General features: G+C 44.6%; 4 protein-coding genes across 4 annotated transcripts; 2 read left to right on the top strand and 2 right to left on the bottom strand.

Annotated features, from left to right (window-relative positions):
- Positions 1 to 2,602: 2,602 nt before the first annotated feature.
- TRUGW13939_10260 (uncharacterized protein) lies at positions 2,603 to 3,655 on the top strand (the record flags this gene model as incomplete). The annotated part of the gene is made up of 1 exon (XM_035493373.1): positions 2,603 to 3,655. One exon carries the CDS (start codon positions 2,603 to 2,605, stop codon positions 3,653 to 3,655), a length of 1,053 nt encoding a protein of 350 aa, XP_035349266.1.
- Positions 3,656 to 4,152: 497 nt separating this feature from the next.
- On the bottom strand, positions 4,153 to 6,192 carry TRUGW13939_10259 (uncharacterized protein; the record flags this gene model as incomplete). The annotated part of the gene is made up of 7 exons (XM_035493372.1): positions 4,153 to 4,402; positions 4,452 to 4,515; positions 4,578 to 4,948; positions 5,006 to 5,251; positions 5,649 to 5,808; positions 5,869 to 6,002; positions 6,065 to 6,192. The coding sequence occupies 7 exons, from the start codon at positions 6,190 to 6,192 to the stop codon at positions 4,153 to 4,155; spliced, it is 1,353 nt and encodes a 450-aa protein (XP_035349265.1).
- Positions 6,193 to 6,604: 412 nt separating this feature from the next.
- TRUGW13939_10258 (uncharacterized protein) lies at positions 6,605 to 7,150 on the bottom strand (the record flags this gene model as incomplete). Its single annotated transcript, XM_035493371.1, has 2 exons — positions 6,605 to 7,066; positions 7,145 to 7,150. The coding sequence occupies 2 exons, from the start codon at positions 7,148 to 7,150 to the stop codon at positions 6,605 to 6,607; spliced, it is 468 nt and encodes a 155-aa protein (XP_035349264.1).
- A 2,626-nt stretch (positions 7,151 to 9,776) lies between these two features.
- On the top strand, positions 9,777 to 12,721 carry TRUGW13939_10257 (uncharacterized protein; the record flags this gene model as incomplete). The annotated part of the gene is made up of 6 exons (XM_035493370.1): positions 9,777 to 9,869; positions 9,966 to 10,059; positions 10,823 to 10,946; positions 11,000 to 12,134; positions 12,194 to 12,430; positions 12,485 to 12,721. The coding sequence occupies 6 exons, from the start codon at positions 9,777 to 9,779 to the stop codon at positions 12,719 to 12,721; spliced, it is 1,920 nt and encodes a 639-aa protein (XP_035349263.1).
- Between the last annotated feature and the right edge of the window lie 599 nt (positions 12,722 to 13,320).

The raw sequence follows: 13,320 nt of genomic DNA, 5'->3' as shown, positions 1-13,320 counted from the left end.
TCCTTTGGTCGTATCTTGGCATTTCAAAATGAACCTCAAGGTATTACCAGTACATTTAAGCAGTGATATGAGAAAATAAAATGTGCTGTATGTCATGTCATAAAGTAACATAGGTAAACGCGGATTTAGTTCAAAGTTGACACCCGCGTGGCTCCTTTATTGAGTCTTCCTAAGTGGTAATTTTAGGAATCATGCTGTGGACTGTCATTTAAAATGCCATGGGCCAACCAACGGACACAATAATGAGTGTGGGGCCGAACAAGTCTATTTCAATCGCCAGTTCCCATTCGCTGCCTGTATCAGAAACGGAGCAGATTATCCCAAGGTGGTTAGATTGGGGCGTTGCGGCCCGTTCCATTGGCCGGGTTAAAATAGAGAAGAGAGGGCCGTTCGCAATCGGTAGATATCCAGGGCACGTCGACAGCAGAGCTAGCAAGAGTTCAATTCAACAGAGGAGCCAAAAATAGCACTGGTAATTTCAAGCTGCGGTACATGCAGCGCCGCCTCTAACCTACGGATGGTCAACAACAAGTTCTAACTGGTCGATCCGGAGCTAGCTATGCATAGCCTGTCACACCGGCGCTTAATTGCAACCAATAGTCAACAGCAGCGCTCATCAAGAGCAGGAAGAGGCATGGGACGTGTACGAGGTGTACCCTGGGTGCCAAATGGCGCTTGTAATTCCGTGCGTTCATAAGCACCCCTTTCCCCAAAATTATTTGACCACGAACCCCACAACTTCAGTGTCACTGACAGTTGCCAGCCATGGCGACAAATACGATACCCGCACTCACAACTGTATTCACACCAGCAGCATCTTGTTTGACAGACATCTACAATCTGACCCATAGTTCAGGGGGATCTCCTTGGATCTATCTTCAGCTCGGACCAACACCAACGTCAAATGATTGCTATCCATCAAGTTTCACTCCCGCTCCAACAGCATACTATTCGCCGGGAATATGTCCCTCAGGGTACTTCATGGCATGCTCGAGTATAGTGAATATCAATTCTGTCTCAGAAACCAGGGCGACGTGTTGTCCGAGGTAAGCTTTATGACAATAACCTTCGAAATAGGTTAGCGGTGAAATATAGCTTTCCAAACTGTTCTAACTAGTATTCGTGAAATCTAGTGCCTATACTTGTCAGACTGATGATGGAGATGGGTGGCCATGGTACTCGACGGAGCTATGCACTTTGGGCGCCACAACAACAGGGACATTTACGATCACGGCAGAGCCAACAGCTACTTCTACCTACATCGGCACACCTAAATTTAATGCATATGGAATTCAGATAAGATGGCAACTCGATAACGCTCCAACCAAAACTTTTCATACGTCAACAATAACCTCTCAGCCAACTACGCCATCTGAGTCATCTGAGCCATCTGAGCCAGGCACGAGCTCGCCGGTATCATCCCCAGCTAGCTTGGGCGGACTGTCTACCGGAGCAAAAGTAGGAGTTGGGGTCGGGGCTGGCCTCGGGGCTCTTGTGATTATCGTCGGAGTTTTGTCTATAGTTTTCGTCCGCCGACGCAAGAGCTCTAACAACAGCAATGCGCAATCTAGCAAGGCCTACTCGCAGCAGGTATTAACTAATCCAAATCTTTATCTGCAAGGAGAATTAGAGGGCTCCCGAGATCCAAGTCATCCGTATGAGCTAGATTCAAAAGGCTTGCCAGCTGAACTTGGGTCAGGATCACCATATCATCCGTGAATTGCTTTGGATTCTTGTGTCGGGAAAAAATGAGGGGGGAATACTTCACGTTATGTACGAATATAATTGTTGGTACTATTCGACATTGTGCCATTACGCTAAGCACAAGCCGTCGATTCAAAAAGCGTCTCGGGAAATGACCGGTAAATTGTTGACGTTAACTCCGGGTATGAGGCTACAACCCACCCACAAGAAAAGCACTCTGAAGATCGGCTCAATAGCGATCAAAATCATCTGGAATTGAGCCGGATATCCGATAATTTTGCACCGTCAATTTGTTCTCAACACTCTTGAACTTCAGCTACAAGGAGAGGTTGCTTGCCGCAATTGATTGCGGGAGATCATTGCAACATGAACAAAGATGTTAACTCTCAGTTCTCGAATATTATACAACGAATTTTGTTTTACGCACCTTGGGGCTCTCTCGGGATGTGCGAATATTTGTCCTGTCCTAGTTGCGCCAACTTCTGACCCCGACTCATTCAGTGGATATGGTCAGTCCTTCTAGCCTGGAAGGAGAAACGGTAGATCGACATGGAAAAAAGACATCTGGGAATTTTCACACTTCCTGATTCACCCATGGGTTGACCCCAAACAGAAGACCCACATGCGGTGTTAAGAATATCCCGGCCCGGCGGGGATACCCGAATTGCATGTATTCATGGCGGATGAGGCAATTTTTTGAAACTATATAACCCTGAATACGACTGGTACCGGAGACGTTGGATCCAAACCATCTCTCTATCGGTATATGTGGAATTTCTGAATTTCTGTGTGTTAGTGCTATTGGACTTGCCCAAAACGCAGTCATTTATCTCATCTCGCGTCACCTCTTTATTTTTTTATTTATTTTTAAGACTATAAACAAAATTCGATAATAAACATGACACAAGAGTCCTTGCACGGTCATCATCAGGCTGTCATTATTTCTGAGAAAGGCGCTCAACACTCAAGAGTTTCTCGCAAGACACCTCAACCTGGGCCGGGCCAGTTGCTTGTCGAGATCAAAGCTATAGCCCTGAACCCAGTTGACCATTTCCAACGAGACAGTGGATTGCTCATTACCAACTACCCTACAGTACTAGGGTCAGACGTCGCTGGTATTGTGATCGAGTGTGGCCCAGAAGTTCCTGCAGACACCCCACAGCCCGGTACAAGAGTAGCCGCCTACGCCACAGCATTCTTCCATCAGAGTGATGCAGACTTTGGGGCTTTTCAGAAGTTCGTGCTCGTTAATGCAGAGAGGGTTACCCCATTGCCAGATTCGACCAGCTTTTCCGAGGGGTCGATCTTACCCATGTCGGTGGCAGTCGCCCTAGTGGGTTGGTATGTCTTAGGAATTCCGCGCGACACCAGCTACAAGCCGGAGGATAAACAGGGAATACTGGTCTGGGGTGCATCAACCAGCGTCGGTAGTGCGGCTGTACAGAGTGCAAAACTACTAGGTTTCCGGGTTTATGCTACTTCGAGCCCTGGTAACCACGATTACCTCAAGACACTGGGCGCAGATCAGACATTCGACTATAAATCAGACAACATTGTTTCCCAGGTCGTTGAAGCCGCAAGAAAAGACGGGGTTTCTCTGAATTACTGCTTCCTGGGGCAAGGGAGCCTTGAGCCTATTGCGAACATCCTCGGACAATTGAAAAGTGACCGCACCCCGAAGATTGCGTCGGCACCAATCGTACCCCCGGAGGCTAAGGACCTTGAAGGTGTTGAAGTGATATTTATCTTGCCGCCAATGAATGACCCAAAAGAGCTTTATAATATTTACCACTGGGTGTTCATGGAATGGTTGAAGGAGAAGCTTGCTACTGGAGAGTATGTTCCCAGCCCCCGAGTGAAGGTGGCCGGGAAAGGACTGGAGGATATTGACAAGGCGCTCGATGAGCTCAAACAGGGTGTCAGTGGGACTAAGTTGGTTGTCGAGCTTTAATAGATTCTCAACTCCACCCGACAATACTCATGTCAAGGGAATGTATTGTCCATGCCTATATAGAAGCATTCAAGTGGGGCCTACCTACCTCAGTGCCGAAATAAATTTACCCGATGATAGTTATTATATGTTTGAAAAGGAAACTTGTGAAATTAAAAACTTGATCTAGGACGTTTTGGATAAAAATAGAATTTAGAGAGAATTACCAGCTATTCTGCCTAGACGCCCACATGTCAATTGATATCAATGACTAACAAGAGGTGCAATAAATATTTCTGAAAACAACCAGTTGACCAAGATTGCTTCAATGTTGTTGTATATGAATTAAATTTACATAGCTATGATCATATACCATTCTTATCGTAAGGCGGCATCGTCGCCTTTAAAGGAAATACATAAGAGGACTTTATGACTATTGAATCCCACTATTTCTTAATAAGACTTGCAATTCTTGCAATTGCTCAGAACTCCAGGGAGGGGAAGGCGTTTTTTTACAATCACTCTTTTACCACTCTTCGCGGAGATTCCTCCCACAGAAACATGGAACATATCAACGCCGCTGCCGAAAAGGCTGCCAGCACAATACTCTGTTTGTTGAAGCCCTCTGAGAATGCAACTCGAACCGCTTGTTGGTCTGTAAGTGAGAGCAAATCAATGGCAGTGAATGAATCTGTAATCGCTTGAAGGGTCTCCGGATCTCTTAATGCCTTCAATGTCTGTGATATCTGACTGTCTAATACCGTGGCGCTAAGTAATTGTTAGAACTCCTCTAGTCACCCGTATTTTAGTGACACACCTTACAGCCAGACCGAGTGTGCCTCCAAGGATGCGGACCTGACTCAATGCTCCCATTGTAACAGCTGGTTTTAGTTTTCGTGTTAGCGTCTATTCATTAAATCTGGATCATCCCTAGCCAACTTACGTAGGTCATTACTATCAGCCACAAGTGGCACAAGTGTTAATATAGTAGTCAGTGTGAGACCAAATCCGATACCCATGATCGCCTCAAAAACATATTGTTGAGGTGGAAACTGTGGAGAGTGGCTTGGCAGCGAGCATGTCAGTGCCACACCCACGAGTTGAATGACTGCTCCTGATATTACGAGGTATACTGGTGGGACTCTGACATTGGATGTTGCATACCCCGAAACCAACGTCGCTAGAGGAGAGCATAGGAGTAATGGAAAAAGGGCGATCCCGGCGTGCTGTGAACTGAATGCATAAACAGCTTGTGCTCTTTGGGGTGTGTTGACTACCACAGACGTGAATGGAAACCCCGCGAAGAATGATGTGCTATTGCAGTGTACTCTGTCAACACGGTAAGGCCCAAACTGAAACTAGACGACTTACGCGAACATGGCCACCATAATGCGATTTCGGAGGATTCGAGGTGGAAAGACAGGCTCTACTCTTGCAGACTGCTGGTTTTGTAGCCACCATTCCCAGATCATGAATGCTACAAAGAGAATGGTGCCGACAATCAAAGTCACAATAACAACCGCGCTAGTCCAGGTAAATTGTGTCCCTCCGCTCTCAAAAGCATATACAAGTAGGGTCGATGCAGCAAGCAAGAGCATTACGCCCACGGAATCGACCCTTTGTAAATTAGTCGGAGATAACTTGTGACGTGCTTTCTCCATAAAAGATTTTTTCGAAGTACAAGATATTGTTGGTGGTAGAAGCACTTTTATAATGAACATAGCCAATGCGCCCACAGGTGCACTTACACAGTCAGTGACTGGGCCCAATCAGGTATGAAAAGTCTCACTTGAATAGAAAAACCCATCGCCAATGCCCGCTCTGGCTTATAGCACCTCCCATAAGAGGCCCAACAATACTGGCTAGAGCATAAACCGACGACAAAATTGCAATATATTTACCCATTTTATGCGGCGGAACCAGGCTTTGTCCTATGACGATTGTCATTGAGTATATTCCTGATGCCCCAAATCCCTGAAGAGCCCGAAAAACGATTCTGAAATCAGTCAATTACCGGAGAATGTACTTGTAAATGTTGAGGTATAGATACAATTGCTCGATATGTGTCGAAATACCACAAAGAATGGAGAATATTATAAAGCTTCCAAGTCCGACGACGAACATTGTTTTTCGTCCGAATACGTCGCCCAGTTTTGCGTAAATTGTGAGAAAACCTGATCACGTATAACTCAGTTTCGCCGAATAAAACAGTAGGAATATAATCAAAGACATACTTGTATATGTCAATAGATATGCAGTTACTATCCAGTCTCGCTTGTCGAAGCCGCTGAGTGAGTCGGTTATCGAGACGAGCGATGTACTAACAATGGTTGTTTCCACTGTCGAAAGGAACAGTGCCAACCACAGCCTAAAGAAAAAGGATATCAGTAGCGTATCTTGCTTTCATTCAATAATCCATCAGATTCTCACCCAGCGGTGAGGATATAGAGCCGCCATCCATTGACGGATTGCGAATCGTTAGTAGGGCTACCCTCTTGTCCTTGCACAACTTCTGTCTCGTCCGGGACATACGCCTCATCACAGTTCAAAGATACCATTTCTGTCCTATTCTTTCTCGTACTTGATGTAATTTTCATAACCCCAAGAAGCCAGCATGAAGGGCCAAGCAAATCTCTGAGTAGCTGTCTAACTTCAGTCGGTAGGCATTGCTATGAATAGGGAGATTCTCGCTATATTGTGCAAATAAGTAAATAAATAAATAAACGAGCATAGTCATAATTCATTTAGGAGACGTACGAAATTATGAATTAAAACTAGATACATGCTTTTCGACCGTTTATAGATTCGGCGACAGGAACCCGAGCCTAACCTTCTGGGGAGTTCTGTCCCCGTTACGGTCCCGACAGCTGTGCAAGCTCGGTCCCGATCAAGATTTGCTGGAAGCACCTTTGTTTGCCCCGAATTGTATAAGACCACCTTCTAAAGACTCATTCTTTTCCATCAATAGTGTCACTCCTTGGCATTGGTCAACCCATTCCTCTCTCCAACATCTAATGCCACCAAGAATCGGCTGACACAATTATAACCCCCGATCGTGAGAGTCAACTCGACAATCTCCTTGTCGGAAAAATAGAGCCTCAAATCCTTAAATGTCGTCTCCGACACCGCGATGTTCCTTGTCATTTCGTCGGTATATCGCAACACGGCCGTCTGCTCCGGCGTCATCCCTTCGCCTTCGTTTTGTTCGTCTCTGAGGCCCTTTTCGTCAACGCCTGCTTCTTTTGCCAATGGTGCATGCTGACACCATTCAAACTGCGCTTTATTGAGTATCGCAATTCGGCATATGGCTAACTCTCTGATATCAGCAGATAATGAGGTTCGCTCTCGAATACTCCCGAAAAAGGAGTTCCAGCCATCTGCCACCTCTAGAGAATGCAAAAGAGCTCGGTCAAGGTCCAACAGCAGCCCAGGCTAGCGTCTTTCTTTGATTCGCCCAAATATTGTTTTCTCAGTATCTGTTTTTGACGCTGGGTCGGCAACGTAAGGGACACGCATTATCAACAGAATTAATAGACGCTGATAATAAAGAAAATCTTTTGAAAAATGCGGTCTTATAAACAAGGGTAATATCCCAGTGTCGTTTTTACTCGTATTTTTATTCTTGAATAGAATGTAAAGGGCATGTCGCCATTTTAATTACGCATATTTGGTTAAACCAGGTCTACAGCCAGCCACCGAGCCGGAAGACGACGCCCACACTACTGTAACAACTTTATTTGGAAGTGACTACGATTTTATATCTCTAAAAAAAAATCTTTATAGGACCTAGTTTGTTTTTATGGAGCAAATGATCCAATAGCTTCATGCAGTGTGCAGACCAGACCATTCTATGTCGGGGGATGATACTAAGAACTTATCATCTGCGGTTAGCATGCATTTGTTTCGCAGGGCTTGTGGACTCTGGTAAGATTTTAAGATCTTGTTAGACAGGGAAATATCCCCGATTTCCAGGATCCATTCTCTATCGATCCAAAGCCTGTCACTTTAAATGAACTCGGACCAGAATGCGAACAAAAAACCAAACCTACGTATTCCCGATACCTAGTTGTTCCTGAAGAGCTCTAGTCAAAAACATTCACATCCAAGAATTCCCTTTATCCTGTGCTTACCGAATACAAGATGATTAACGGATGACCACGCGATTTTTGTCTCACCGAGACGGCTCACATTTCCGTGATGTGTTGTTTACTGTGGGTTATAAAGTTTAGATCCTTTCTACAACAGGAATCGCGTGAAAATCCTATCTCTTATCCGACGATCCCAGTGGCTGCAGCCACGACATAGTTCCAGAGCATGAAACTAGGCACTCTTCCCGATAGGCGAGGTTATGCCCCGTGAGGGCCGATCCGTCGATTGATCTGCTTTCGTGATCGCGCCATTGAGGCAACAGTGACTGTCCAGAACCGCCCGCAAATCTCACCGGTGGGGCAAAGGTCTTGGATTTGAGAGCAAACCACTCGGGTACACGACATTCGGGGTGCTTAAAATCACATGTGTCGAACATATGTTTCCCAGTTACATCTTTCGGCCCAAAAATTGGAAAGGGGGGTTCTAAATATGTGAAACCTTTCGTACCTTTGCATTTTTGTATGCTAAATACCGTATCATCGCCGTCAGCCTTGCATGATTGGAAGGACATTGGTACTGATTATCCGGTAATTTTACTCTCACGGAGTCAACCAACCATTTGATATGACCAATGCTAGAAAACAGTACCAGTACAGGACGGCAAACAGTTTTCATAAAAACACCCAAAGTAACAACCTGCATTCTAATATCTTCTAGTAAAGTATTTTCGTGATTCTGTATGTACGATACAACTATGCCCACGCGGTCTACGGGTGTGTGCCAGACCCAGGACCAGTATCGCCTAGACTTGTTATTCATTGTGTCAGAACAGGCCACCGTAATGGGTTTCCTTGGTAACTGAGTGACATTTTCTCTTTATCATATGGTTTTTTGCCATGGCGTGCTGCTTTGAACACGCATTATGTAGGCTGACGGTCAACAAGATCTTAGTGTAAGAATTATTAGGACATGGGGAATGGGGAATGCTATGTTAGTTTAGCAGCTAGTAAGAGCAATTCAGTATTAGGCATTTCCTTCCAGGTCGTCACAAACAAGAAGTGCCTTGCTTCATAAAAATCCGCCCGGTTCCTCATGGTGGGCTTAAATAATCCCCGAAAAGCATTCACATGTCCGAAAGTAGGAGTCCTTTGACAAGTTCACTGAACACTAGATGCCAATCTCGCTTTACCAAACTATTGATCACCGTGCTAATCCAGCGTCCAGGGCGTTTAAAAACCTCTTGGTTACTAATCAAGATGGGTCATTTTTAGGGTGTACTCTCTGGATTTCTAACAGTTGCAGGTGGCGGCTATTTTCATTTCGAGTGTAAAAAAAAAAGGGGGGGGAAAGAATCCTCTAGCATGTGATTTTGACGAGAAATACATGACAAATAAAAATGTCCATATTGGCAGTCTCTTATAAAACATTATGGAACGATCGATAGAAATTGGAGTCGCTTGTTAAACTTCGCGACTAGCTTCAGTGGCTGAAGAACCAGCGAGAACGAAATTCTAGGGCTGGAGATGAAACCCTCAAGTCTCGCAGCCTGGTTCTGGTTTATTTTTTATTTTATTTTATGTTAATACTAAATCCTTACTTTTTGATTGAAGTTTCAGACAACTATGTCTTGAAGATAATTGGATATTGTGACAATTAAAACTTCATGTTCATAGCAATCGATTGAGACAAGTCATGTGTATATTTCGCTCACTAGCAGCATGAGTACTCATACTTCACCCACTGTATTGATAGGGTGACATGCTAGATCCTCCTCATTTCCGGCCCTTCGACAAGACGGTTGTAGTATCCCACCACCAATCGGCGTATGTAGCCTTGTTCTCCGATAACCCCTCATTTACCCCCGGTCGCAAGGCTACGCCAGATAAATATGAGCAATCATGAATGTACACGTCGGGCAATGCCTAAATAGCCTCCCCTCTTCTTTCAGATGCATGAGCCGTATTCCCTGTCGCGTAGAAAAACCGGGCTGCAGCCTAATGAGTTTGATCAATCTTTGTGTATCATTGATATGACATACCATGATACAATAACCATGGTGTTGGAATACATATCTACGTATCGGCTCGGCCAGGAAACGCTGAAGAACTATCTGGAGACCGTCTTCGAATGCCCCATCCCAATCTACGTAAGTCTTACCACAAGGCCGGTGCCATAGCCACAGTTAAAAGAGCCCCAATGTGTCGTCATAGCCTTATTTCCGGTCTGCTGACAACTCAATCAGGTGAGAGACGATCTTTACGTTGCAGATGTCCCACACAGCCTGTCTGCTGTAAGTACCTTTAGCAGAAAAGGGAAGGAAAGGAGAGTTGATGAAGGTATATTTACAAAATATTTTCCAGGAAGAACACGAGGCTATCCGACGTCTCCGATCCGAACGATACTGACGTGGATGGTTTGTTTATGGAGTGTGGCGATGGCGTGACTTGCCCGGGTATAGGAAGTAACACAAGGCTGTGTGAAATTCAAATGAGAACCCTATAACTCAATGGGCAGTATTTGTCTAATTTATTTTTTCCCACTCAGCCTTGCAGCCTTGCATTGCAGCCTTGCTTCGCCTTCAGCTGAAAATAACGTGAAGACAGCGTATTGGGTATTGTCGTGACACAGAATTGAGCTTTGTCATAGATTATTTTAAACTACACTTATGGAGTGCCTGCTTACTCTATTATTCGGCATCTGGGCTCTGTATACCTTTTCTCCATTTAGCCGAATTTCGCCGAATTTCGCCCCGTGTTAGCCTGGAGATGAACATTTTCAAGCTGATACCAATATAAAACTCATCAAAGTAGATGCATTTTTTGCCGGATCTATGTTGGCTAAGTTCTATAACCACCAGCTCTACTCATATAGCTGAACACCCTTATATTACGATGGAACAATACGATAGGCTCCAAATGGCCTGTAGAACTCGTTCCTATCCGACCAGCCTGATTCGTACGCAGGAATTTTCACAAACTTTGCAATCTTACCAAGAACGGCTACGGGATAATGAGAAACATTTATTTGATTCGAGATCTCAATATCACGCAATCCATCTGTTAGAAGCTTATGATGAGGATAGCGGTACGTAGTGATAAGACTTCTCCCACCGTGACATCACTGACGCGATGAGCAAAGCGTTTAACTCTACGAGCTGTAACTCTGTCGAGAATATCAAGAACCATTTTCAGCGAAATCGAAAAGATCCTAATTGTCGATACGTGTGCGTAAATTACTACATGAGATGTGGACTACGCTGATAAATTAATTTAACAGGTTCATCCATGCAGAGAGTTCACGAAGTCCATTGGACTGCTCGAGTGATATGCTCGACTATCTATTAGCTTTCCATCAAGTATCTCCTTCATTTCTGGAGCTTGTGTTTTCATTTGGAAAAGAAACGCAACCGGATGATTTCCATTATACGAGCTTTCGACAAGAAAATTTCCTTGATGTAACGGATGCCGGTGCTTTCGCGATACACCAACTTGGTCGGTCTGGGCGAGAAGTCAGACATTGCTACAACCTGTGGTCAGCTGAAAGATCCTCTTTTGGCGGAAAACAGTGGTCCATGAGAAATACTGCAGTGTATCACTCGTTTGATGTTGAAAGCGGGAAAGCTCTCTGGATCAATATCAAGGCCAATGACCTTATCAAATCAAGGGTTACGGATGCAACAGCAACCTGCAGTGAGCTAAGTGCTGATGGAATGACGAATATAAACACTTGTTTTATTGCAACTTTGAAAACTCATATGATTCATTTCGAGTGGTGTAGGGAGAACTGGCGACCCTATCTGAGTACACTCGAACAAAGGCTGGAAAAAATCCTAACCAGGGTTTTCAACGCTCCTGTCGGACTTTTAGAGGCCGCACCCCCAGAGTTCATTGAACCGGCAAATGCTTTTCCCCCAAAAGGGCCTTCTAGAAATAGCACATTTGAGCAAGGTCGCGTTCTTTCGAGACATACGACGGGCACATGGAGGATCCCAGAGTCTATTCTCCCGGTTGTTTCCGAAAATGTGGACTTCAATTCACAGCAAACGAGGGCAGAGGGATCCCATAACGTGATACAGAAGTCTCCAATATCAGCTAGGATTACTGACGGAGATGGCCAATTTACATTCCTTGAGCAATTCCCGATTGAACAACTCCAAGAACTTTCCCGCATTGACTGTACTCTTCAAGAGGTCGGTCTAGTGATAAAGCTCAACGCTCATGTCCTAGCCGAGATAGTGGAATATTACCAAGGTCTGCTAACGGACACTCGTTTTCCGGCTTCCATCAAGAGTACATATCCAACTGCCATATCGGACTTTGTTCAGCAATCAAAAAACATTATCCAAGACCTTGAAAGAGAGCAGTCTCGAGTCAATACGCTTATATACAGGCTAAATAACGGCAAAGTTATGGTAGGTTCCACCCAATGCTAGGAACGGCATTTTCAACTAATTAAACTTCTTTTTGGTAGTTCGAAGCAATTCTACAGTTTAGAAGTATCGAGACAAATAAGCTGTTTGCGTTGAATTCACATACTGGCTCTCAGCGAATGGAGCGCATGACACTAGATATGCATCAGTCAACAATCGAAATGGAGCGAATGACTAAAAGTATGCACAAAGTGGCAGAAAAGACCGAGCGGGAAACCGCATCGATGCATATTATCACTTTTGCTACCCTCATATTCCTTCCGGGTACCTTTATTGCCGTAAGAGTTTGCACACCATTGCGTAAGCTTGGGAATCCTCTGACTCTTCAACAGACCTTCTTTGGCAGTGGACTGTTTCAATGGGACCAGAATAACCCGGAGGCAATGCCGGTCTGGAAACCCGAGTTCTTCAATCTTTTCGCGAAGATATGCTTCCCTTTTATGGGGGGGATCCTGCTGATATGGGGAGGAGCGTACTGCTCGGCAATTAGGAGTCGAGACCCCCGTGGCGATTGTAGTGGTGAAGGGTGGGCACAGGGATCTGGAAAGGTTTCTATTATTATGAATTAACAATCAGCAGCACCAAAATACTGAAAGTCTTTTGGGCAATCAATCTATGGTTTATATCCTCAGGTGCCAACACACCCCCCCTCAGGCTGGAAGGCTAACAACTCTGGCGCTTAATACCGCTCTTTTTTTTCTAGCGGTCAGATTAAACTGCTCTATCTTTTTAGTTGGTCAAGGATTTCTTTGTTTTTTTAACAGACCAACTCTTTAACAAATCACCATCTTAGCCGTCGCGGTTCTAACCATCATTGTTTTTGTAGTTTGTAATATTAATCTCTATTTTCCATTTGTCCTCTCTTAAAGGATGTGAACTCAGTATATGTTTTTCAGGGTTATTGCCGGGTTAGAGCAATAATTATAGCAGGGTCCCATAACCTAATAAACAGCTGCACCAAAAGACTTTTACTCTTTTAGGCAGTAAATCTATGGTTTATATCCTCAGGCACCAACATGAATTATTCATAATAATCCACTGTTGATATTTACATGGCACTATGCGGGCTTTCCGGGCGTGGTGGTCTCCTCGACGTTTCTATTTGCTAGGAGTTGTTAGCATTCGTTGTCCTCGAACTCCTACGTAACCTACTGTCCTTTTTTCTCCT

This window comes from Talaromyces rugulosus, chromosome V, assembly GCF_013368755.1.
Source record: "Talaromyces rugulosus chromosome V, complete sequence".
In the NCBI taxonomy this organism is placed as follows: domain Eukaryota; kingdom Fungi; phylum Ascomycota; class Eurotiomycetes; order Eurotiales; family Trichocomaceae; genus Talaromyces; species Talaromyces rugulosus.
Note: the sequence above shows the minus strand (reverse complement) of the source record. Positions and strands in the feature narration are given on the sequence as shown.